General features: G+C 42.6%; 1 protein-coding gene across 1 annotated transcript in view; it reads left to right on the plus strand.

The window, feature by feature from the left end:
• The window catches only part of Mmp20 (matrix metallopeptidase 20), a 47,692-nt gene that overhangs the window by 9,246 nt on the left and 14,741 nt on the right, over positions 1-23,705 (plus strand). Inside the window, exons 3-7 of the mRNA XM_004661906.2 lie at positions 2,632-2,780; positions 4,957-5,082; positions 5,864-6,025; positions 8,878-9,019; positions 23,206-23,342. Coding sequence (XP_004661963.1) covers positions 2,632-2,780; positions 4,957-5,082; positions 5,864-6,025; positions 8,878-9,019; positions 23,206-23,342 — 716 coding nt within the window. The remainder of the gene's footprint in view (positions 1-2,631; positions 2,781-4,956; positions 5,083-5,863; positions 6,026-8,877; positions 9,020-23,205; positions 23,343-23,705) is intronic.

The following is a 23,705-nucleotide window of genomic DNA, read 5'->3' on the forward strand; positions in this document are numbered from 1 at the left end:
TGGCATGCACCAGCATGCCTGGCTATGCATTTTTATGGTGAGCGTATCTTCAGGGTAGGCAGAGATGAGGAAGGACTAGTCTGATGTAATTGCCCGGCTTTGCTGTGCTATACCTGCCTCCCTCCCAATATTGCTCAGGGGAGTGTTCAAAAATGTCAGGAATTTGGAGCCTCTTGTTAAGCTTCCAAGAGTTTTGTGAGCTGATGGCTAAGATACAACAATGACTAAATAATTTAAATTTGAAGTTAAATTATATTTTAAAACAAAGTGAATCAAAGCATGTCACTTTTGATTTCCCTACAGAGGACTATGTACAACCCTTTTATCTCTATAGTGGCTCACTCCTCCCTGACTGTTCCCAGTGTCAGTCAGTAAAGGCAGGTTGGTATTTGTAACACAGAGCTCAGCAAGTCAACAAATCAGCGAGGTGTATTTTCCCTCTTGCAGTAGGTTGTTGAACTGCAGTCATCCACCAGGGAGTCCATGTGATTAAGCTCTGAACACAGAGAACTGGACGAGGCCATTAGTTAACTACAGTAAGACTCAAAATCCATAAGGTGGCGCTCAGAGCAACAACAACAAAAAATCAAGACAACTGTGGAATCCCATGAGGGAGCAACATAACAGGCTTTATGATGTAACTACAGTAAGACCAAAAAAAGTATGTAAATTTATGAAGTCATTTCACCCTTCAAATCTGCACTAGAATTTTAGTCTGTGGCTATGGACAGTCACAATAGGAGCACAAATCAAGATAATGTAACAGCAGGAGACAACTGAATAATATTCTGTGATCCACACAGCCACCCTGAAAACCCTCAGCCTAGCTCCCACTGCCCATCCATTCTTGCTCCAAACAAGTTCCCCGGCACCCACACTGCGCTCCAGGACACAAGAGGCTGAGGCTGTCTTGGTGTTCTGTGTAGCTCCTGGACCTCAGAAAGGCATCTTACAACTAACTAATGGCGGCTGATTAAAAATGAAAGCCCAGCCCAGTGCTTGTGCACATGCAGCTCTGAAATCATACAGCACTGGACTCCCATCCTGAGTAATCACAAAATGTAGAGGGTGATCATCATCATTACCTACTCTTCTGGGCTGTTGTGAGGATTAGATAACACACCACATGGAAAGTGCTTACAGTCACGTCTGGGTTGGAACATGTCTTCAAAGAACACTACCTATGATTAGTATTGCCTTTCCAATCCACATACCTTGGGTCAGGATTTTCTCCACTTTCTCTTGTCTCCATCCTCTAACTCCACATCCATCATTGGCTCTGGGATAGAGCTGATTTGCCTATAATATGAGGAGACTACATGGTATTAACTAGGTGGTGATAAATTATAGATATGAATTGCAAAGAGGGGTAACATATGTTGAAAGCACCAGTAGCACAGTTAAGCCATCTGCCATCCTCATGTGAGGGCCTTCCTTTTCTGTACAGCAGGATTACCATAATTGATCTCTGGTTGGAACTGTACCACCTGCATCAGAAAAATCTAAGATAATTGCTAAAATACAGAGGTCTGGGTCAAACCTGTATGTGTAAGTAGCTTGCCAGGTACTTTTCATGGGTCCTAAGGTTTGAGAGCCACTGAGTAGTCCTCAAAAAGCTGCCTTTGCTCTTTAATTTTTAAAGCATCTCTCCATCATGTATTATGTGCAAGACATGGAAATGGAAGTGGGGAGGGGATGAGGGAGCTAGGGAGAAAGAGGGAAAAGAAGTAGAGGAGAGAGGGAAAAGAGGAGAGAGAGAGAGAGAGAGAGAGAGAGAAAAGGGAGGAAGGGAGAGGGCACACAACTCCTGATTCTGAGGCTGGCTGTGCAGACCTGGCTTCTTTCTCGCTTTACACCCGTGGTTTCAGTCCAACCCTGGGTCCTAGGATGGGAGCTCTTCTGTGCTGCCTGTCCTTTGCCTGCTGCCAAACCTCAGCCTCTGCCTCAGAGCAGAAAATCCCAGATCCACTAACTTCATTTCCACCTTGTGTTCAAAACGCACTACCAGGTTTTGACTGCAGATGTCGCTGCGACACTGGAATTTGCTGAAGTGCTCTACCACTTTTTCCCCCTAGTCCTAATGAGTGTTCCCTTTAAATGCTGTCATTTCACTTCTTTTTAAGAATCTGCATTTAAAAAGATAAAATTTAAAAATAATAATGAAAAAAACCTCCCCAACAGCCCTGGGGAAATCCCCTTGGCTTTTGAATAAGAACTTTAAAAAAAAAACTCAAAATCGCACTTCATAGATTTTTCTAATTGAAAATTTTCAGTCCCTTTGGAGGGAAAAGTCATCGTCTCTTCATTAAACCCACTTTTGGGAAAACATATGTTTTACTAATTATAAAGTACCACAAGTGATATTGTTTAAAATTAACAAATGACAAATAAACAACAGCTGCTTCATTACCAGATTATCTCATGTCTCATTCTCTTCTACTTTTGTCATGTTGTTTAACATGTTACAATTTCAAATATTTCAAAGCAGAATAAGAAGTATGGTTCTAGGGGGCACGGGGTCTAGGTTGTAGATCTATGTTCATGTGTTGTTTGAAATACAACTTACAAGTGTTGGCCTTCCTTGTCTGAGAACAGTCACTGAGAGGAAACCTTGTGCTTTTCTTTGGACAGAATATCCAAGTACACCCCCTCCATGAGACCTGCTGAGGTGGACAAGGCAGTGGAGATGGCCCTGCGGGCATGGAGTAGCGCTGTCCCTCTCAACTTTGTCAGGACACATGCAGGAGAGGCGGATATTATGATATCTTTTGAAAGTGGAGGTACTGTGATGCTTCCTGGGTCCCATATCTAATGCCAAAGGGAACTGTTCCAACACTGTTTGAAGCAGGGTCTCTGTTGTTCAGGCTGACTGGTCCACTAGCTTCCAGTGTTCTCCTGTCTCTATCTCCCATCTCCCCGTAAGAAGGCTGGGATTACAGAGGCTCACCTTTGTGCTATTGCAGCAGGCTTTATGTGGGTTCTGGGGATCCGAACCTCATTTCTCACACTTGCACAAGTGCTTTTAGCCACTGAGCCATCTCATCATCCTCATAGCACTGACCTCACTTGGCCAAAAAGCAGAACCAAAACAGTTCTTAGTCTTTGTTGTCACCACTAGTTTCAGTGCGGAATAGATTCATTGTGACAAGCGTTTGTGGTTCTGCCCCATGGAGAGACAAATTCTATCAGCCATAACTTTGCCAGTGGTTTGGAGGATACCTGGCTTCATCCCTTCTGATAATGATGTTCGTTAACTCCTTTTATATTAGCCAAGAACTGCCCACATCAAGTCCCCACTGAAAGAGAGAAATGCCATGGGGGCCCTGACACAGCTTTCAACCCTGAGCAGTGGTTAGGAAGGTGTCACCCACACTTACACACCAGCCACATGTGGCCATTTCTCCATTCTCTGCATTGGAATAAAACATTACTTTGAATGGGGACAGGTGGTGTGCTCTGAGCCCTTTTCAGAAAAACACATGCAGGAAGTTGATGAGGAGAGGACCAAAGAGCCACTGAAACTCTTCCCATGAACATGAGTCCTGCCTCTTCGCCCTTCTCCCTGCCCCCACATACAGTGTTGCTAATGTCCTTCACCTTGTCAGTCCTGAGCTGACCGTGTCAGTCCTGACCTCATTTCCAAATTGATGTCACTGAGAGGAACCAGGCTTAGGAGCTAGGAGAGAGGGTACTGAGAGAGTCCTGTGTATAAACACTATGTAAATGTCCCTCAGTGGAACCTGGCCCGAGGCACATGCTGCTCCAGACAGCCCACCATGGCCACTTGGTGACACAACAGGGAAGTGTAACTCAAGGCAAATTTGGAGGGACATGGAGGTGACATGTGGTCCTGTCTTTCAAAATGTTTTCCTGTTCCCTAACACAAACGCTTACTAGGGGCCACAACCACTACAGTAAGTCCTCAGAACATGCCACCTCATTAAGTGCGTTTCACTAAAACCCAACAGCATCTTGAACTTGGTTGGGATTCAAACAAATGAACCAACCAAAAAACAGGCTGGCATCAGCAAGGCTCTGAAAAATTGTGAGATATAGCTTCTGCTACCTTCCTCATTTTCTGTTATATTCATAATAAGTGTTAAATATCAATATTAAAATGAAGTACATAAGATGTCAGGTGTTGAGATTTTCATTAATACCTTTCTTGAGTTTTACATGGGAAGGTATTCAAAATTCAGAGAAATTTTCTTCTTTTAATATTTTTTTTGCTTGCATGGGTGTGTAATGTGTGGTGTGTGTGTGTGTGTGTGTGTGTGTGTGTGTGTGTGTGTGTGTGTCTGTGTTGCCTCATCCACTCACCTGCAGTTAGGGACTGCAGGCATAGTGAAATGTGGGGAGAGTCTTCTTCCTGGTCTTGTTTTTCACTGATTGCTGAGCTTGTGGGGATCCAACAATTCTTGGATCTTTTTGTTCCCAGTGAGACTTAGGGTTTCAGCATGTATGGCCATGCTCAGATATTTATATGAGATCTGGGGATTAGAATTTTAACCACTGAGCAATCTTTCCTGCCTTTCTTTTAATTTTTTTGACATATTTTTAAATTGAGTTGTTTGTACAACAGAAACAGACAGAATGCTTTCATTCAGTTAACCCACTCAGATGCATTGAATTTTGAAAGCTCCTTCTGCCAACAGGTTCATGGGTTGCTATCAAATATCCCCCATCCCCAAACTTTCTCCTTTTATAATCAATCCATCACATATGTATAGTCTATCATATGCTGTACATTACAATAGAAACCATAACAACTTTTTGCTATTTTTGAGATACAAAGTGGTCCTAATTTTTCAGTGGGCAGTTACTACTTGGCATGTGAACTTATTATCAAAATGGATATGAAAAGTACATGTAAGTGTCAATGCTACTCAAGGTGTCTATTCTCAGTATCCCTCAGAATTGCTGGGCTTAATCCTGTTGGCATTTCCCATTGTTCAGATCATGGGGACTCCTATCCATTTGATGGGCCTCGAGGGACTCTAGCCCATGCATTTGCACCCGGAGAAGGCCTGGGAGGAGATACACATTTCGACAATGCTGAGAAGTGGACTATGGGAACGAATGGTATATATGCACAATTCACCATAACCTGGAAAAATATTGTACCTTCTTCTGGGCCTCCATCATGAAACCTTGAGGTTCAACGTCCCAAGCCACCCTTTAACTAGGGAGGCTGGCTAGGAAAAACAAGTAAGCCAAAAATCCAAAAGGGAACACCCTAGGGGCAAGGATCCCAAGATGATTCTGTAGACATGTCTGATCTGTTTCTTCCATGTAATCTAGAGAACCAGTCTTCTTCCCTACACACAGCTCTCTTCAGTGAAGCAGCAGCTACAGTTTCTTACCTGTGCTTGGAAGTGCACTATATTTAGGAGTAATCCAGGGGGCTAAATCAGTGTTCTCCTGATAAGTGATGGGAATGGGGATGAAGGTCCCAGTAAGTTCAGGTTCTCTGGAACTCTTCAGCATGTAACATGTGTATAAAAGAGAGTAGACTATAAATAGCAGAAAAGTATTCATGTATTTGGAGCCAAATGTAAGCATCATTGCAAATTCTCTTACCAACAGTAGCTCCCAACCCTTCTCTACCCACCCAGAACCAACAGTGTCACCAACAGTGAGGAAATGGAGTGATTTACATCTGCATCTCCCCAACCCCCCAAAAGGGTGGAAGAACTAGACCAAAGCCAGAAAACCAAGGACCAGAATAGTCTCCCAACCTCTGATCCAGTTCTTAGAAAGAGGAGATGAGCTAACTGTGCCTCGGCACTAATTCTCCTGTGAAGACAAGATAAGGGAAACAAAAACCTATGTTGATGCTGCCTTTCTCTCTCACATTGTTTAGGCTTCAATTTATTTACGGTTGCTGCTCATGAATTTGGCCATGCTTTGGGCCTGGCCCATTCCACAGACCCTTCAGCACTGATGTACCCAACTTATAAATATCAGCATCCCTTTGGATTCCGCCTTCCCAAGGATGATGTGAAAGGGATCCAGGCATTGTACGGTATGAGCTCTATACTTCTGTGACCTTATTCCTGAAAGTAGCAGGCATTCAGTCTTCTGGCTAGAGAAAGCTCATTCTTCCAGGAGTCAAGAGTCAGTCACTCAGGTAAAGATCAGGCTAGAACCACAGTCCCATCAATGACTGCTTGCAAAGATCTTAGTCACCAGTTATGAACATTGCTTTCCTTTCTAAGGTGTATAATTCAAATTTTACATCTTTCCCCCAGAGCATTCTGGTCCTGAATAGATATAGAAAAGAGTCATCTGTCTAAGTTTCCAATGCAAGTCGGAAGTGACACAGTGGAAGAGGATGCATATATTTTATAGTTCATAGATGATAGTGTTACCCACTTATGGAAAAGTGTGGCCTTAGCTCCTTAAAAATGCCAGTGATTACAGTAACAACTCCACCACTCAGACACATAGACGAGCTGCAGTTCATGACACATGCTCACATGTGTCATTACTTGCCACTCTCATGACAAGGGTGCAAAGTGTGTTCCCTGAGAATGTGGAAGGTCAAATTATGTTGTGTGAATATTCTTTCAGAAGGTAAAAAAGGTTCAGTGGGTAAATCACTGGCTACACGCATATGGGAACCTGAGTTTAACCCCTCAGTACACATGTAAAATGCCAGGCACAGAGACACACACCTGTAATCCCAGTGTTTAAGAGGTGGAGAAAAAGGATCTCCAGAACTTACTAACCATTCTAGCTAAATCAGTGAGCCCCAGATTTAGCAAAAGGTCCTGACACAAAACAGTAAGATGGAAGAGAAACTGAGGAAGACACACACACATACACCTACCTGCATAATCAGATGTCACCTTAATGACAAAAGGCAAATTTTATCCAAAGACCCTCAATCAATCCTTTCCAGAAACATTAGTGCCTTTTCTGCTCCACCCTGAGGGACATAGGGAAGTCTGGCTGTCTCCTGTTACATTGCAAACTCGGCTTAGGAACAGCCAGTGGCAGAGCTGCACTGAGACACAGTTCTCGTGGGACACCATGAAGAATGAGGCCAAAACACTATCCTTTAGGGGTGTTTGTGCACTCCAGAGGCACCATCATCCCGATAGCCACTGTCACTCAGCCAGGAGCCAAAGCACATATCTCACATGGCCATATGTAGAAGTGGGCAAAATGGAAAAATTCAGGCTGTGTTCTGAGAAGACAGAGCCATCATCCACCCCAGTCACCTCGCTCCCTACTCTCACCACCTTTCTCATCTTCTCCCAGAAAATCACCTCCGCCCCCCTTCAATCCTTGACCTCAAACCAGTTCTTCCCTTTCTTGGCCTTAGATCTCCCTATGTCTCACTCCTTCTTTGGCCCTCATTTTTGGCCATAAGCTCCATCACAGAGCTAGGAACAAAGGCTGCAGCAGCTGGTAGACAGTCCTTGGAGATGAAGTGAGATATGAAATCTCACCAGCAGTGGGCCCATAGAGTGGGTCCCTCCCCGCCTCACAAGCAGGTCCACCCAAGGATACCCTGAAATAGCAAATGCTTTCTGTGTACTTTATATGTAAACCCGAGTGCCAAGTTAAAACGTGTAATTAAGCATGATGCAGGATGTCAAGAAATATGCTAAATAGTAATAATAACATAAAACACAATAAGTTATCAAATTAATGAAAAACAAAAATGTTCAATTCCAAAGAAATAAAGGATAGTCAAACATGGTGGACCAAACCTGTAATCTAATCATTTGAGAGGCTGAGTTGGTATATCAAAAGTTCAAGCCTAGGTTGCGTTACATAGGAAATCTTGCCCCTCTCACCCACATAAAATAAATATAACCAAGGGCAAATTAAAAATGATATACCTGGGTTGGAGAGATGGCTCAGCAGTTAAAGGCACTTGCTCATAAAGCCTGATGGCCTGGATTTTATTCCCCAGTATTTACATAAAGCCAGCTACACAAAGTGGTATACACATCTGGAGTTTGTTTGCAGCAGCAAGAGGCCCTGGCATACTCATTCTTTGTGTGTGTATGTCTGTCTGTATCTTTGTCTCTGTCTTTCTCTTCTTCTCCACTATCTCTCTTCTTGCAATAAATAAAAATATTTTAAAAATAATGCCAGGTGTGGTGGCACATGCCTTTAATCCCAGCACTCAGGAGGCAGAGGTAGGAGGATCATCATGAGTTCAAGGCCACCCTGAGACTACATAGTGAATTCCAGGTTAGCATGGGCTAGAGTGAGACCCTACCTTGGGGAAAAAAAAAGAACCAAAATAACATAAAATAAAAATAACACTTATAGCTATCAAAGAAGTTATGTATAGCAATAAAAGAGTAGCAATCTTTTTTTTGTACTTTTTATGAGAGAGAGAGAGAGACGAATTGGCATTCCATAGCCTCCAGCCACTGCACTCAAACTCTAGACAATATGCCATTTTACATGCATGTGCAACTTTGCATGCTTACATCACCTTGTGTATCTGGCTTGCATGGGATCTGGAGAATAGTAAAACCTGGGTCCTTAGGCTTAACAGGCAAGTGCCTTAACTGCTCAGCCTTCTCTCCCGCCTGGCTATCATTACTAAAAGATTTTCTGTGTGCCAGATGCTTTTACAAAATGCTTTATAAGTGTGATTTAACTCTGTCAGCAATAGTCAGGCATAGGCCCTGTTTTGCCACTCTGTTTTATACATGGAGGCATCACATCACACATCTCAGCAACTAGTGATGTCGGGATTCAAACCCAGTTCTACCTACCATTGACAGCTATCTCTTTATGGCATCATCACCCTCAAAGTGAAAGTTGCAGGTGTCTGTGGGTCTCCAGAGCAGCACAGAAGGTGCAAGCTCTAGGTCCCCATTGTCATTGTGATGCTTTGCGTCCTAGGACCTCGGAAAACATTCCCAGGAAAACCGACTATGCCCCATGTCCCCTCTCACAAGCCGTCAATTCCTGATCTCTGTGACTCCAGTTCATCCTTTGATGCAGTGACAATGTTGGGAAAGGAGCTTTTATTCTTCAAGGACAGGTAAGCCCAGGTGTGCCACCCACCCTGATCAGACCTCCACTCACCTCAAGACCAGCATCACCCTCAGGTCTTCAGTGCTACTGTTTGAAGATCCTGCAGAGATGCCCTGAGTGGCAGTAGTAGGGTGGGTGGCTGGGATCTTAGGAGTGGCAGAATTGCCACATGATCATGGATGGAGCACCGACTGCAGTCTGCTCAGCTACGTGCTTTCCCTGAAGAAGCTGCACTGTTTCTCCTAGCCATTGTCTCTGTGGACTAGAATCCCCAGTATGCCAACAACTAAATCAGCAAGTCAGTCTCCTCAAGGCAGCAGTTATGTGTAGAGCTAGGACAATAGGCCAGGTTGTGTGACATGTTTTACTTATTAGTATGTACCTAGTCAGAAGACATAGTAAGGGCTTGCTGCAGGTAGGTACCAGTTGCTAGTAGAAATCACCCAACCAAGAGAAGCTTGTGGGAAAAAAGAGGGTCATTTTGGCTTACAAGGCTCGAAGGTAAGCTCCATAATGGCAGGGAAATGACAGCATAAGCACAGGGTAGAAATCACCCCTGGCCAGCAAAAGGTGGACCATAGCAACAGGAAAGTGTGCCAAATACTAGCAAGGAGGAGCCGGCTATAACACCCATAAGCCCACCCCCCAAAATACACTCCCTCCAGGAGGCATTAATTCCCAAATCTCCATCAGCTGGAAACCTAGCATTTAGAACACCTAAGTTTATGGGAGCACCTGAATCAAACCACCTTGGGAAAAAAAAAAGAACCAAAATAACATAAAATAAAAATAACACTTATAGCTATCACAAACTGATAACCATCCGTGATGTAAAATACAATGCATTCAGTCCATCTTTAAAATGACCCCATAGATTTTATCACTCCTAATGATGTTCAAACATCTCCATAATCCAAGATCTTTTAATTGAGCTATAATACAACCCCCCCCAAATAAAACCCATAATGGCACAGAATTAACATTTACACAGTGAAAGATGGCATTGGGCATAGCAAATATTCAGCCAATACAAGATTTAAAACAATCAAGGCAAACACCAAACTCTGTAGCTTCAAGTCCAACAACTCTAGTCAGTGACAAATCTCCAAATCCAATAATTCTAACCAGCAACAAGACGCTGGAGTTCCTATTCTGCCCCTCCAGCTAGGCTAATCACATTTCTGGAAAACTTCATCTGGGGCCAGTAGCTATCCTTGGCAGCCATCTCATAGTTCTAGCATCTCCACTAGGTCTCCACTGCAATCTATGGTTCATACTCATGACCCCATGGGGTTTCCATGCAGGCATCCAGCAAACCTGCTTCACACTGCCCATGGCCATTTCCAAAATACATGACTATGTTGCAAATTCAATGGCCCTCTCTTTCCTGCATTTCTTATACTCCACAATACCAGGTAGGGTGCCAATTTGTTAATCCAGGGAAGAATAAAGCAGACTTTGAAGAACAGGACACTCCTTGAGCACTCAGGCCCCTTCAAAAGTGTGCACATTTCTTCCTGTTGTCCCAGTGCAGATCAGCTGGCCCAATCTCAAAGGTTGTAATCTCTCAATTGCAGCTGAATGGGCCGTAGTTCACCCAAAGATTTTTTTGTTTGTTTGTTCTGTGCCATATCACTCTGCTCACACCAGTTCATTTCTATGCAAAGCAACCCTGCACAGCTTCCCAGGACACAGGCCTAACAGCAAGCTTTTTATACAAACTGCCTCTAGCTCAGTCCAAGCAAAGCTTTTTCTCATCCTCATAAGCCAGTCCTCACAGTCCATAGTTCTTACTGAATGCAGGTCTTTCAACTCTGAGCAGAATAGTCCATCAAGATGTACTTACAGTACTACAAGCTGTCTCTAGGACTAAGGTTTCAAATCTTTCCACATTCCTCTTGAAAATCAGCTCCAAAAGGCCAAAGCCACACAGTCAGGTGTCTAGCAGAAACCCCACTCCTGGTACCACTTTAATATTGCAGTCAGGTTTGCATTGCTGTTAAATCACCCAACCAAGAGAAGCTATTGGAAAAAAAAAAGATTTCTTTTTGCTATAGGCTTCAGAGGAAATCTCCATGATGGCAGGGAAAATGATGGCATGAGTAGAGGATGGACATCACCCCTGGCCAAGATGAGGTGGACAATAGCAACAGGAGAGTATGCCAAACACTGGTATGGGGAAACTAGCTATAACACCCATAAGCCCAGCCCCAATAAAACACTGTTTCCAGGAGGCATTAATTCCCAAATCTCCATCAGCTGGGAATCTAGCATTCAGAACACCTAAATTTATGGGGGACACCTGAATGAAACCGCCACAGGGTTCAATAAATATTTGGGGGGTGAGGGTTAGCTAGTTGGACAGATGAGCATATAAAAGGATGGATGGACTAATTCTAATGATTCTAATGTAATCAGTTCTCAATCTCATTTTAAGCCTCCTGGCTTTTCCCTGCCCATTAGCTTACAAGGTAAATCCCTTTTGCTCCCCCACTGGCTTCCCAGGTAGTCTGGCAGCTCCACAACACTTCCATGACTCCATAGAGGAAAAGAGAAACACATTACCACTCACCCACAGTCTTCCCTTCACTATAGGTACCATTGAATCATGCCAGAACACACAGTGGAACTCAAGGATATCTGCGTAACATTGTTTTGTCTCTTCATTGGAAAAGTGCCCCTTGAGTTCACAATAGGTGCCAAGCATTAGTGTCATACCTAAAATATAAAAGTATATGGACATCCCCTGGTCTTTGCACACCTGAAAGAGGAAGTCCCTCTGAAAGCATTACAAGAAAGTAGGACACAGCTCAGAAGACAAAACTGTGACAGGAACTTGGGAGAAAGCTCTTAAGGTGGTCCAGAGCGCCCAGCCCCCTGCAGAGGGTGATGTCTGAGAAATTTCTGTTGCTTTTTTAGGAACAAAAATCTTTAAGTTATGATAAGGATACTGTTTGTTCATTCAGAAAAGAGAGGGTGGGCACAGTGGCATATATCTGTCATTCCAGTGCCTGGGAGGCCAAGGAAGGATGATAGTGTGTTTACGTCCAGCCTGGACTTAAACTCATGAGAGTTCAAGAGAGAAACAGAGAAAGATAGCCTTTTTCTTCATTTTAAACTATTTTATTTTAATTCTTTTATTTAAGAGAGAGAAAGAATTCTTCTCCATCCCTTACTCGTGAAGTGATCTGGGAAAGTGAATGAGGATGCACTTAGTTGCTATTTGTAGGAGTGAGAATCAACAAGTTTGTACAAAGGCATAATGGCTTAGAAACAACTAAAGGAACCCAGCTAAGGCATTTTTATAAATGATTGTTTTGAAGACATTCATTATTGATATTATTTCTAACAACTATTGCTGTTGAGCCAAAATAGTGCAGAGAAAAAGGCTCTCTAAAGAGTTATTCTGGGGTCTCTTTGTGTGTGCGTGTGTTAAATATATATTTTTTATTAATTAGTTTTGTACTCAGTGAATACAGTCAAATTGGTACCACTGATAGCCTCCTCCCTGTCCTCCCCTCTCCCTCTGGCCCCTCCTTGTTGAGGTATGTGGGTCCATTGTGGGGTTAGCCCTCAGTGATGGATAGGAGGAAATGTCTCTGTGAATCATGACACAACGTGTGGCTCTGACATTCTTTCCACCCCCTCTTCAACAAATTTCCCTAAGCCATGTTGGGTTCACTTTAGGCCTGCTTCAGTGATGAGGTTTTGGGGGCCTCTGTGTCTCTGGATATCTGATTTGGTAGGAGTTGATTGTTTTCTGTGTTGATCTTTTTCACCCTTTTTCTGGTACCAGGTTCACCAAGAAAACTGCACCCTTGCTTGTTTCACCAATTATTCTTAGTTTCAGCTGGAGCCCTTTTGAGGTATGATGGGGTGGTTCTCTCCTTAGGATCTGCGCCTATCTGAAAAAGAGAAGCAGATTCTCTGACAGAAAGTAAAGTTAGCATCAGATAAATAGGATTACCGTTATTTGTTTTTAGAGAGAATTTAATAGGTGTAGGCCCTCCTGTAGCCTACGATTGGTGGTAGCTAGATAATGGAGAGCAGACTCATTTTTGGATATAGTTCTGACTTGTTTCCCAGCTCCAGCTATGGGTTCCACTGAGGGGATCAGTTAGCCAAATCAAGAGCAGCTGGTTTCCCACCATGGCTTTGCACCACTATTGCACTGTGTGAGCATCACGGCAGGTTATTTGCTGCTAAGTAGGTTAGACCATGAATTGCTTGGACAGATATTGGTCATTTTCCCCCAGTCGCCCATGTAGCACCTTTCGACCCTAAACGTGCTGTCTGGGGACTGACTCTTTTCCAGCTTCCAGCCATGTCACTCCATGTTACGTGTCAACCTCATATTGTGTCTTCAGCAGTAGGGTCTTGCCACTAACCTTTGGTGGACCATCAAGTACTCTGATAGAAATCTGTCATGCACTGGTGAATCAGAGGCACATCTGACCAGGTCATATGCACATATGCTGTCCTGAGACAAAGCCATAGGCTCATTGAGGAAGCTGAAGATCACTCGTCAATAATATGAGTGTTGTTGCGGAGACTTAGCCTCCAAGAAGTTGGCTGTCAGACCATGCTTGGGGTAGTTCTATGTTGTTGTTTTCTTTTAAATTTTTATTTATTTGGGGGGGGTGAGTTGCCACACCAGATTCTCTTGCCGCTGCAAAGAGCTGCCAAATGCATGTGCCACTTTTTGCATCTACCTTTACTTATATGACTACTGGGGAAGTGAACCCAGGCCAATAGAATGCAAACATGCGCTTTTAACTGCAGAACCATAACCCTAACTATGTTATGCTTTCTAATTTGGGATCTTGCTGTGTTGTCTGGGGTGGTCTTGAGCTCCTGAGCTTGAGTGATCTTCCCAGGTGCAATATGACATATGTTCACTTGACTGAATTTGGAGTGGTTCTTAACTAAAGAACACAAGCATGAGATCCCTCCCCAGCCTTGTTGTTTGCATGTAACACAAAGGACTCAATCTCACTAGTGTCTGTTGGCTTTCACTTAACCAAAAATAAATACAGGGAAGTCGATAGACAATGGCCCAGGAGTGGTTGGCAAGGTGAAGAGCAGAAAAGGTTGGGACACAGTGGTGACAATCTCTGTCCTTACCAGGGTAACAGTGTCAGAGTCCACGCTGCATTGGAGACTCTGTAGTGAGATGCCAGCCCTGGTGAAGAAGAAAGCTTGGACTTTCACAATAATGGCACTGGGCATCAGGGCAAGGACACAGAAGGTAGTGCTGGACATCAGGGTAGGGACACAGGAGATGGTGTTGGGAATCTGGTCAGGGACACAGGAGATGGTGTTGGGCATCAGGGCAGGGGCACTGGAGGTGGTTTGGTGCATCAGTGTAGGGGCACAGGAGGTGTTGAATTCATATGTCTTACACCATTTGTTCATTTATAACTGCTTTCTTTAAAAAGGAAAACAAAACCAAAAAAGCTCTATATGGCAATTACAAATGACTATTTAAGAATACTTTATCTGGGCTGGAGAGATGGCTTAGCGGTTAAGCGCTTGCCTGTGAAGCCTAAGGACCCTGGTTCGAGGCTCGGTTCCCCAGGTCCCACGTTAGCCAGATGCACAAGGGGGCGCACGCATCTGGAGTTCGTTTGCAGAGGCTGGAAGCCCTGGCGCGCCCATTCTCTCTCTCTCCCTATATCTGTCTTTCTCTCTGTGTCTGTCGCTCTCAAATAAAAAAAAAATTTAAAAAAAGAATACTTTATCTTTTGGCTAAGTTTGCCTGTGAAAACAAAGGATGATAACTGAATAGAAAGGAGACATAGAGGCTAGAGACATCTGCAAAAGAATATTGTGGTGGGATTAGAAGAAAGGGGGCAGTTGATGAGAATGTGTGGGGTGAGGCTGGGGAGATAACTCAGTAGATTAAGTACTTGCTGCAAATGGTTTCTGTCCCCAGAATGCATGTAAAATGCCAGGCATGGTGATGCACACCTGAAGTCCTAGAAATGAGGAGGCAGAGGCAGAAGGGTCCCTGGAGATTTTGGTTAGCCAGTGTAGCCAATTCAGTGAGCTTCAGGGCAATGAGAGAACCTCTTTCAAAAGGAAATGGACAGTGTTCCTGATGCTAACATGAAGACTGTTCTCTGGTGTCCACATGGGCTTGCACACATGTGCATGTACACCTACATGCACATGTGTACCCATACATATGCACACATGCATGCACATGATACAAAGACATGTGGGGGGGATGAGCTACTACAAGCTATTCTAAAGAACTGGGAAAAGTTATAAGGGTATGAGTCAGGAATGTTTGGCTTCTAACCTGCCATGGGCCTTGAACCTCTCTTTCACTGCTGCAAAAAGAGCGTTTTCTGGTCCTGACTGCTCTGTGCTGAGCACTTACTATACTAAGCACCTTGTTTTCAATCCCTTGCATTCCTCCTGTGAGATATGAAGTATTACTCTCTTTTTACAAGACAGAGGAAGAGTGAGCAACTTCCTCAAGGGTTGAAGGCGTAAAACTAGAATTCAAACCTATGCTGTGACAGCCCAGAACCCACTCTTAACCACCCTGCTCTGCTTCCTCCCAAGAGGCCATCCAGAGCTGAAACTCTGACTCTATAGCTCTGGATCCCTACCAGCTGTCACCAAAAGTCCCACAGTAAACCTGAACCAAGAACAAAGAACTCTTTGAAGTCACAGTTAGGTTGGCAAAAGAGAGCCGCTAAGTTATGAAAGCTCCTTCCCCTGCCTACTTTCTCCCACTCACCAGCCTGGAATTCCCCATCACCAACAGGAATCTGTTGATGGGACATTTCATGCTGTGACAAAATAAGCATAGTTTGTTTCCAAAACCAGATGGAATGCAGGACCTTTTGAAGTTCCCATGCAATTGTTAGATAGTCTCCATAGTGCACAGATGGGTATTCACCCTAAACTTAGTGATAATATGCATTTACTCTTTATAATAGATAACAAAAATGGGCTATTTCAGGCTTTCTCTGTCACTTACTGAAGAGTGGAAAGAAATAATTGGATATGCAGTCATTCTAAAATTACACTGGCATTTTTCAGATGGTATAGATTAATTTGGGGATTTTTTTTTTTTTTTTTTTTGAGACAGGATTTCACTATGTATTCCAGGCTAGTCTTGTTCTCATTGTGTGGCCAAGACTGCTTGTGACCTCTACAATTTTAAGGACTAAATCAAAACTATCACAATCAGCTACAGATATTGGGTTAATAATAGATTTTTACAAACAGAGCAAACATAAATGTTGATCTTGTCCAAATCATTTGTTTCAAAATGAGGAAACTTGGGCTGAAGAGATGGGTTAGCCATTAAGCCACTTGCCTGCAAAGCCTAAGGACCCAAGTTCAATTCTTCAGGACCCACATAAGCCAGATGCACAGGTGGCCTATGCATCTGGAATTCTCTCTCTGTCTTCAATAAATAAATAAAATATTTTTTAAGTGATGAAACTAATCCTGGCCTGTCAGCCCCACAAATTGTCTCTTACAGTCCATGTCTTATGACTTTTAAATGGGGTCTCTCCTGCCATGAACATATGGAATCCACTGGCTATAAAAGAGAGCTACCAACATAGCATTACATTTTTTAAAATATTTTTTGTTCACTTTTTATTTACTTATTTGAGAGGGACAGATACAGAGAGAAAGACAGATACAGAGAGAGAGAGAATGGGCACACCAGGGCCTCCAGCCACTGCAAACAAACTCCAGACTCATGCGCCCCCTTGTGCATCTGGCTAACGTGTGTCTTGGGGAATCGAGCCTCAAACCGGGGTCCTTAGGCTTCACAGGCAAGCACTTAACCACTAAGCCATCTCTCCAGCCCAGCATTACATTTTTAACTAGAATAAACATCTGCTTTTTGACTCCTACACATGGGAGTTCATAGGAAAACCACCTCAAGTTGTTCCACACCAGCCCCTTGCAGACTCAGTATCACCACAAGAAGATTTGTTTTTCTCACAAAAATAGGATTCTCTCTTTTTAAAAATGTTTTGGATCTTGGCTGGCTTCTGAGCTTAGAGGCTCTGGCTAACTTCCCTCATCTGGGCCCAGTTGGGCGGAGACAAGTGGAGACCCAACCCTGACCCTTCCGCCTGTTTAGTCTCTCTAACCCTGCTGGCCCTCCCCACAGCAGGAGCTCTCTGCACTTTCTTCTCTTTTCTTGTCTTAATATAATAAAGTCACATTTTAAGAGTCATAATGTATCTTGAATTAGAATGCAAAGAAAAACATTTTTTGATGTTATACAATAGCAATTGAAGAATGAAAGAGGTGTTCTAAAGGGCTCACTGGGAGGGGCTGCTCATTTGATGAGGAGCCAAAGAAGAGAGAAGCCCGTGGCTGCAAACATAGTAGCGGGGATCACAGAGAGAAAATGGAGAGATTTGTTAGACACACAGAGAAAAAGTTAATGTTTAAAGTGACATCAAGACACAAAATCTTTATGGGGGAGTACCAAATAATTCAGGCAGGTTTATCTTGTGCTTTGCTTTTATGCTCAACAGTGGAAAATGATGTTGAGGTTGCCAAATTAAGGTCTGAAGAGACTGCCTGGCCAGGATAATTAAGGCATATAGTTCTTGCAGAAGGCCAAGGCAGGGTGGACAATGGCTAGTGCCACAGGGAGCCCCGCGTGGTTAAAAACAGGCCATCCATTTAAGAATCTGGTAAATAACACAGTGAAGTTAAAACAGCAGCTGAGGCAGAGGCAGCAGGGTCAAAAGAGGATTTCAAGCTGGACGTGGTGGCGCACACCTTTAATCCCAGCACTGGGGAGGCAGAGGTAGGAAGATCACCATGAGTTCAAGGACACCCAGAGAACCCAGAGTGAATTCCAGGTCAGCCTAGGCTAGGGTGAGACCCTACCTCAAAACCCCGTCCCCCAGAAAAGAGGGCTTCAGTAGTGAGAAATAGTCATGTTGGAAGACAGGACAAGGAGCTCACAAAGAAAAAGAAATGCAAAATGCTGTATAAAGAAGAGACAATAAAATCCCTAACCACTGGTATTAGATCACCTGTTTGAAGTCACATCATTCAGAATTCCATGGGCTTGAGCCCAAACCAGGAGCAATTGTCCCTCCCACATGATCTCCCTGGAGCTCTACCTTTAAATGAAGGTTGAGTCATTGAAAGTCAACAAACGGTGTTGTTTACCTTAGACTACTTTTACTGTATTAAGACTTCAGGCAGAGGCTAAAGGAAGGGAACGTCAAAACCTCATCTCTGCCACTTCTGAAGTCTCTCATGAAGAAGGATGAGACCCTTTTATAGCTTCTCTGGCAAAGGTTCGTGATAGTGATCCCCTTGAGCTCCCTAGATGGGTATGCACAGCCTTAATTTAAGGATGCCGTGCACAAGTTTGACTATTTTTTAATTCTTTTTATTGTTTATTTGCAAGCAGAGAGAGAGAATGGGTTGCCAGGGCCTCTTGCTACTGCAAAGAATTTCAGACACTTGCACCACTTTGTGCATCTGGCTTTATGTGGTACTGGGGAATGGAACCCATGCTATCAGGCTGTACAAGCAAATGCCTTTAAACACTGAGCAATCTCGCCAGCCCAATTTTGACTATTTTTTTTAATTTTTTGTTTATTTTTATTTATTTATTTGAGAGTGACAGAGAGAGAAAGAGGCAGAGAGAGAGAGGAGAGTGGGCGTGCCAGGGCTTTTAGCCACTGCAAACAAACTACAGATGTGTGCGCCCCCTTGTGCATCTGGCTAATGTGGGTCCCGGGGATCAAGCCTTGAACCAGGGTCCTTAGGCTTCACAGGCAAGCACTTAACTGCTAAGCCATCTCTCCAGCCCAATTTTGACTATTTTTTACCCATGCTACTATCTACACCTGAGTTTTAACTTTTATACATTGTATTCTTCTTGGGTTCAATGAAGTAAGACTCATGATTAGTATTGGGATAACAGAGACTAAAATAGGGAAGAGAAAAGAAAATAGAAGTGAAAACAATAAAGACAAGGGGGACAAGAAAGAGGCAGCTCTGGCTAGAGGTAGAATGAAAAGAGGAGGTAAGAAATGGAAAATGGTTAGACCATAGGTCATGGCCCCATATGAGGTAGTCTATATGAATGTGGAATGGAAAAATTTAACAACAGTAAGAGGTTTCTGAACACACAATAACCAAAAGTTAATTAAGAACTAAACACATAATGATTCCAAGGCATTTCTAGCAGCACTCACCCATGCTGCACCTCAACTTCGCTACAACCCTGGTTCTGATCACACCACGAACACACAGTGCACGGCACACACTACCACATCACACAGTGACAATGGACAGTCCTGAAAACAAGGGCTCATGTATGTTGCAAATTTTGTTTCCATTGTACATAAAAATATTTCTTATGAAAACAAAGACTTGTAATATTTTTCTAGCATCATTCCTCAGCATGTTTCAAATTAGTCTATCTTAGTATTGGATTGTATTAGATACCCCCTCACATCTTATTAGTATCCAATTTGCTTTCATCTTTAATAAATGGTTAAATTACATGTATACAACTAATTGTTTTGAAATAAATTTCCTTATGATTTGTCACCAGTAAATGTTTGAGTTCTATACCTATTTTATATATCTAATACCAAGAGACACATAAAAATTTACTGGTCAGGAAGGGATCATAGGTAGAAAAGGTTTAAGAAGCCCTGTGGTATAAAAACAAAAAGAAAAAAATGTTTAGGCTAGGGAGGTAGTTCAGATACTCAGCATGCACAAGGCCCTGGATTCAATTCTAAGCACAAAAGGAAAAAAGAAAGGAAGGAAGGAAGAAGAAAGAAAAAAGAAAGATCAAGGTTTCAACACCAGACATTGAAGATGCACCAGGCGTTCTGCTAAAGCCCTGGGATAAAAAGATAAACATTACATGATCCTGACCTCCCCTGCTCCTCCAGTCCAGTGTTCAGGGAAAAACAAAGAGCCAAGAGAGGTTAGGGAGAAGGTTATCAGTCACTAATCTCTAATGAACAGTGAGTGTTCCAGTAAAAGGAAATGAACATTTCATATACTATGATCTTCACTGATCAATTATTTCTACTTAACCCTCTGGCACCTACTTATTTAGCCAACAGACATTTACTGAGTCTTGATCATGTGCCAGGTACAGCACTAGCTACTGAGCACTCAAAGATAAATAGTAAGGCTGAATATCTAATCAACAGGTCTACAGTATCAATAAGCTCCATTGTTTTTTCCCTCCTTATCAAAGATCAGATTCTGGGCTATTGACATGTTGTGGTCATCTATTTTTATTTCATAGTTCCAGTATGTCCTACATCTGTTCTTTTCAAGTAGGTTCGTAGGTTCCATCCAGCAGGCATTTTTGGGGTGTGGGAGGGAGGTTATATTTTAAATACATTTACAGATATATTAATATGTTACTTGTTATACTTACTTAGCTTAATTTTAATTCATGCTTGCTATAATCAATAGCTCTAACATTATAAATCCTTTGAATATGTATTTTATTGTTTTGTTACATACCAAACATAATTTTTCTTAACAAGTTTATGAAAATTTTTCATGATTACAAGTTCCTTTACGAATAAGTGATAATTTACAAAAGTAATGGGTAGTATTTATGTTTATCTTATGCTTACAATATGTACATTATAATATGTCATAACTGTAAAAGAGACTTCCAATTTTGGCAATACAGATATTTTTAGCCAAGTCTGTTATGTTGGATGTCCCTGGCTCTGACAGAACTGTCCAGCTGTAGTTGTGATAACCAAAACTTTAATCAGGCATTATTGAATTTTGTGTCCCCAAGGAACCATGGACACCCTGAAACACACCCTTTGCATATCAATGAAGTGAGCTGATGACAGCCAGTCTGTCAGAACTCTTGGTGAACTGCACAAACTAGCTAACACTTGTTCACACCCCTCACCAGGTTCCAGTTAATCCAGAAAGTAGATACTGAACACTCCTGGGAGCCCAGAGCTCCAGATGAAGTGGTGGCCAGGAGAGGGCATGGGGCCAAGTCACACTGCTCAGTAAGCCAAGTCATAAACAAAGAAAATCCAGAATTCATAAAACTGAGAGTGAGCAAGTAGGTGGGATGAACATCAGGGCAGCTGGAGTCTGCTCAGAGGTTTGCCTGCCCCTAAGGACCAAGTAACCTTTGAGCCCACTAGCTTTCCAGAGTCTTTCAGGGTTTGCAAATACATAAATGTTCCAGGTAAGGTTGTGATATTTGGGACCTGGGTTGAGGTGATGCACCTGAAATGGACTCCCTCTTCCCAGTGGTTAGTGCCCAATTAGTATGGAATTAAGGTTGAGGCAAATAACTTTTAAAATACATGCTATCTATCCATATGGCACTTAACAGTTTATAATGCACTTTCATATGCATTATCTCAGCCAATCTTCCTGAAAGTCTCATGACATTGACCAGAGAAGGATGATTCTCACTGAAGAGATGATGAAACTGAGGTTTGCAGATACTAAGCAATAGCTGGGTTGGAACTCTGGATTACATCTTCTGAAATATTGTGTGCTTTCTCTGGAAACATGAAGACATAGTTCTTTCCTCCCAACATTGAGATTTCAACATCAGTATAAATTGCCTTGTCTGGAATGCTCTTTACTGAACAACCAAATGTCATGAGATATCCCTCTTGTGTATTCTTAGAGGACTCTCAACTTATGTGTAGCACAGACCACTCTGAGTTATAACTTTCTAGAGAGTTATATGTTCCTACTACCTGACTGGTAAGTTTTTAAACTAACTGTATGGATAGTAAAGTATCAATGTTTTATTATAATGCGGTAGCTCACGCCTTTAAGGCCAGCATTTGAATGGCTGAGGTAGGAGGATCACTGTGGGCTCAAGTCCAACCTGGGCTAAAGTAAAAACCTGCCAAAAAAAAAAAAAAAAAACCACCTTTATTATAGTGGCTGTGTCAACAAATAATGTTATATATTGATCTGGGGCTTTTATGAAGCCAAATAAATTACAGATGCTTCCTGGAGAAAAAAAAATCATTTCTAAAATGCAAAATGGGCTACATTTACTATAATTCAGCCTGCATTTGCATACTGCCAAAATTTTATGGAAATGCTATTGGATAAATGGGTGGAGGAGTTTCTGAACCTTAAATAGTATATGTGTAATAGATTTTCTGTTAATTAGCTATCAGGCTCAAAGATACAAATACCATCAATAGATGTTATACAGGCATCACAATTTAGAATTATTCATCTTTTCTGCTATTTCTATAGGAAATAATGAGTATCTCCCAACCAGAAGCATTTGCTTCATTTACATAATATTTGCCATATTCACTTTATTTGATGAATCTTTCCAGGAATTTAATTTTGAAAGATCAGAATAGAAAAGAGAAATTTTATTTGAGTAATATTTGGAACAAGAGAGTTGCAGCTTGAATGTGTAAAATGTCCAAGCTGTTTTCTTGCTATGCCCTTGATGCTTTCAGCACCTCTAAACAAAAGAAGGGGAGGAGCTCTTGGAGATGCCAGAACAATTAAAAGTTGAAGAAACCATATGATTAAAAATGAAAATGAGCCGGGTGTGGTGGCGCACACCTTTAATCCCAGCACTCGGGAGGCAGAGGTAGGTGGATCGCCGTGAGTTCAAGGCCACCCTGAGACTACATAGTGAGTTCCAGGTCAGCCTGGACTAGAGTGAGACCCTACCTTGAAAACCAAAAAAAGAGAGAGAGAGAAAATGGTTGAGCCTAGCATGGTGGCACATGCCTTTAATCCCAGCACTCAGGAGGCTGAAGTAGGAAGATCACCATGAGTTCAAGGGCCACCCTGAGAATGTATAGTAAATTCCAGGTTAGCCTGGGCTATAGTGAGACCCTACCTCAAAAAAAAAAAAAAAAAAGGAAAATGAAAATGGGAAGTGTTGGGGAACACCTGTAATCTCAGGAGGTGGATACAGGAGGATTAGAAGTTCAAGATCTTATTCAATTACATGGTGGGTTTGAGAGGCCAGTCTGAGATTAAATAAGCCCCTGTCTCAAAAATATAAATAAATAAAAATAAAGTTATGTGTTATTATTTAAAAGAACAGCATAGGCTAATGAGGATTTAAGAATGGTTTCTGGTATGTGGCTTGAAGTACTGTTGTGGTCTCCATGCAATTTAAGATCTAAGCAGTTCCTTGACTTTTATTTCTTTTGGGCCACCCAATAGGATTTTCTGGCGAAGGCAGGTGCACTTGCCATCAGGGATTCGGCCCAGCACCATCACCAGCTCCTTCCCCCAGCTCATGTCCAATGTGGATGCAGCTTATGATGTGGCTGAGAGGGGAATTGCCTTCTTCTTCAAAGGTACCCTGCAGATGCGTCAGAGAAAGAAATGGCAGGGGCTGCGCGCCCCACCTATTTGAACCTCTAAACACTGGTTGTGTTAGATTTCACTGCTTCTTCTCAGATTGGGTATGAAATGTCACCCCACACCATTGTAACAGTGACAGGAATGACAGTGGTCACCAACTATCCTCAGAACCCAGCTTTGGAGCTTAGTAAGGCACCATGCTAGGTGACCATAGCTGGGCAGCTAAAAAACAGTCCCTGCATCTCTGCCCAGAGCAGCATGGCACATCCTACTGAGATCCTTAAACACAAAATCTCTGTATAATGCCATGCCCAGAATCAGCTGAGAGGAAAGGAATACTTGCGTCTTCAGGAGGT

The sequence above is a fragment of the Jaculus jaculus genome, chromosome 3 (genome assembly GCF_020740685.1).
Source record: "Jaculus jaculus isolate mJacJac1 chromosome 3, mJacJac1.mat.Y.cur, whole genome shotgun sequence".
Classification (NCBI taxonomy): Eukaryota; Metazoa; Chordata; class Mammalia; order Rodentia; family Dipodidae; genus Jaculus; species Jaculus jaculus.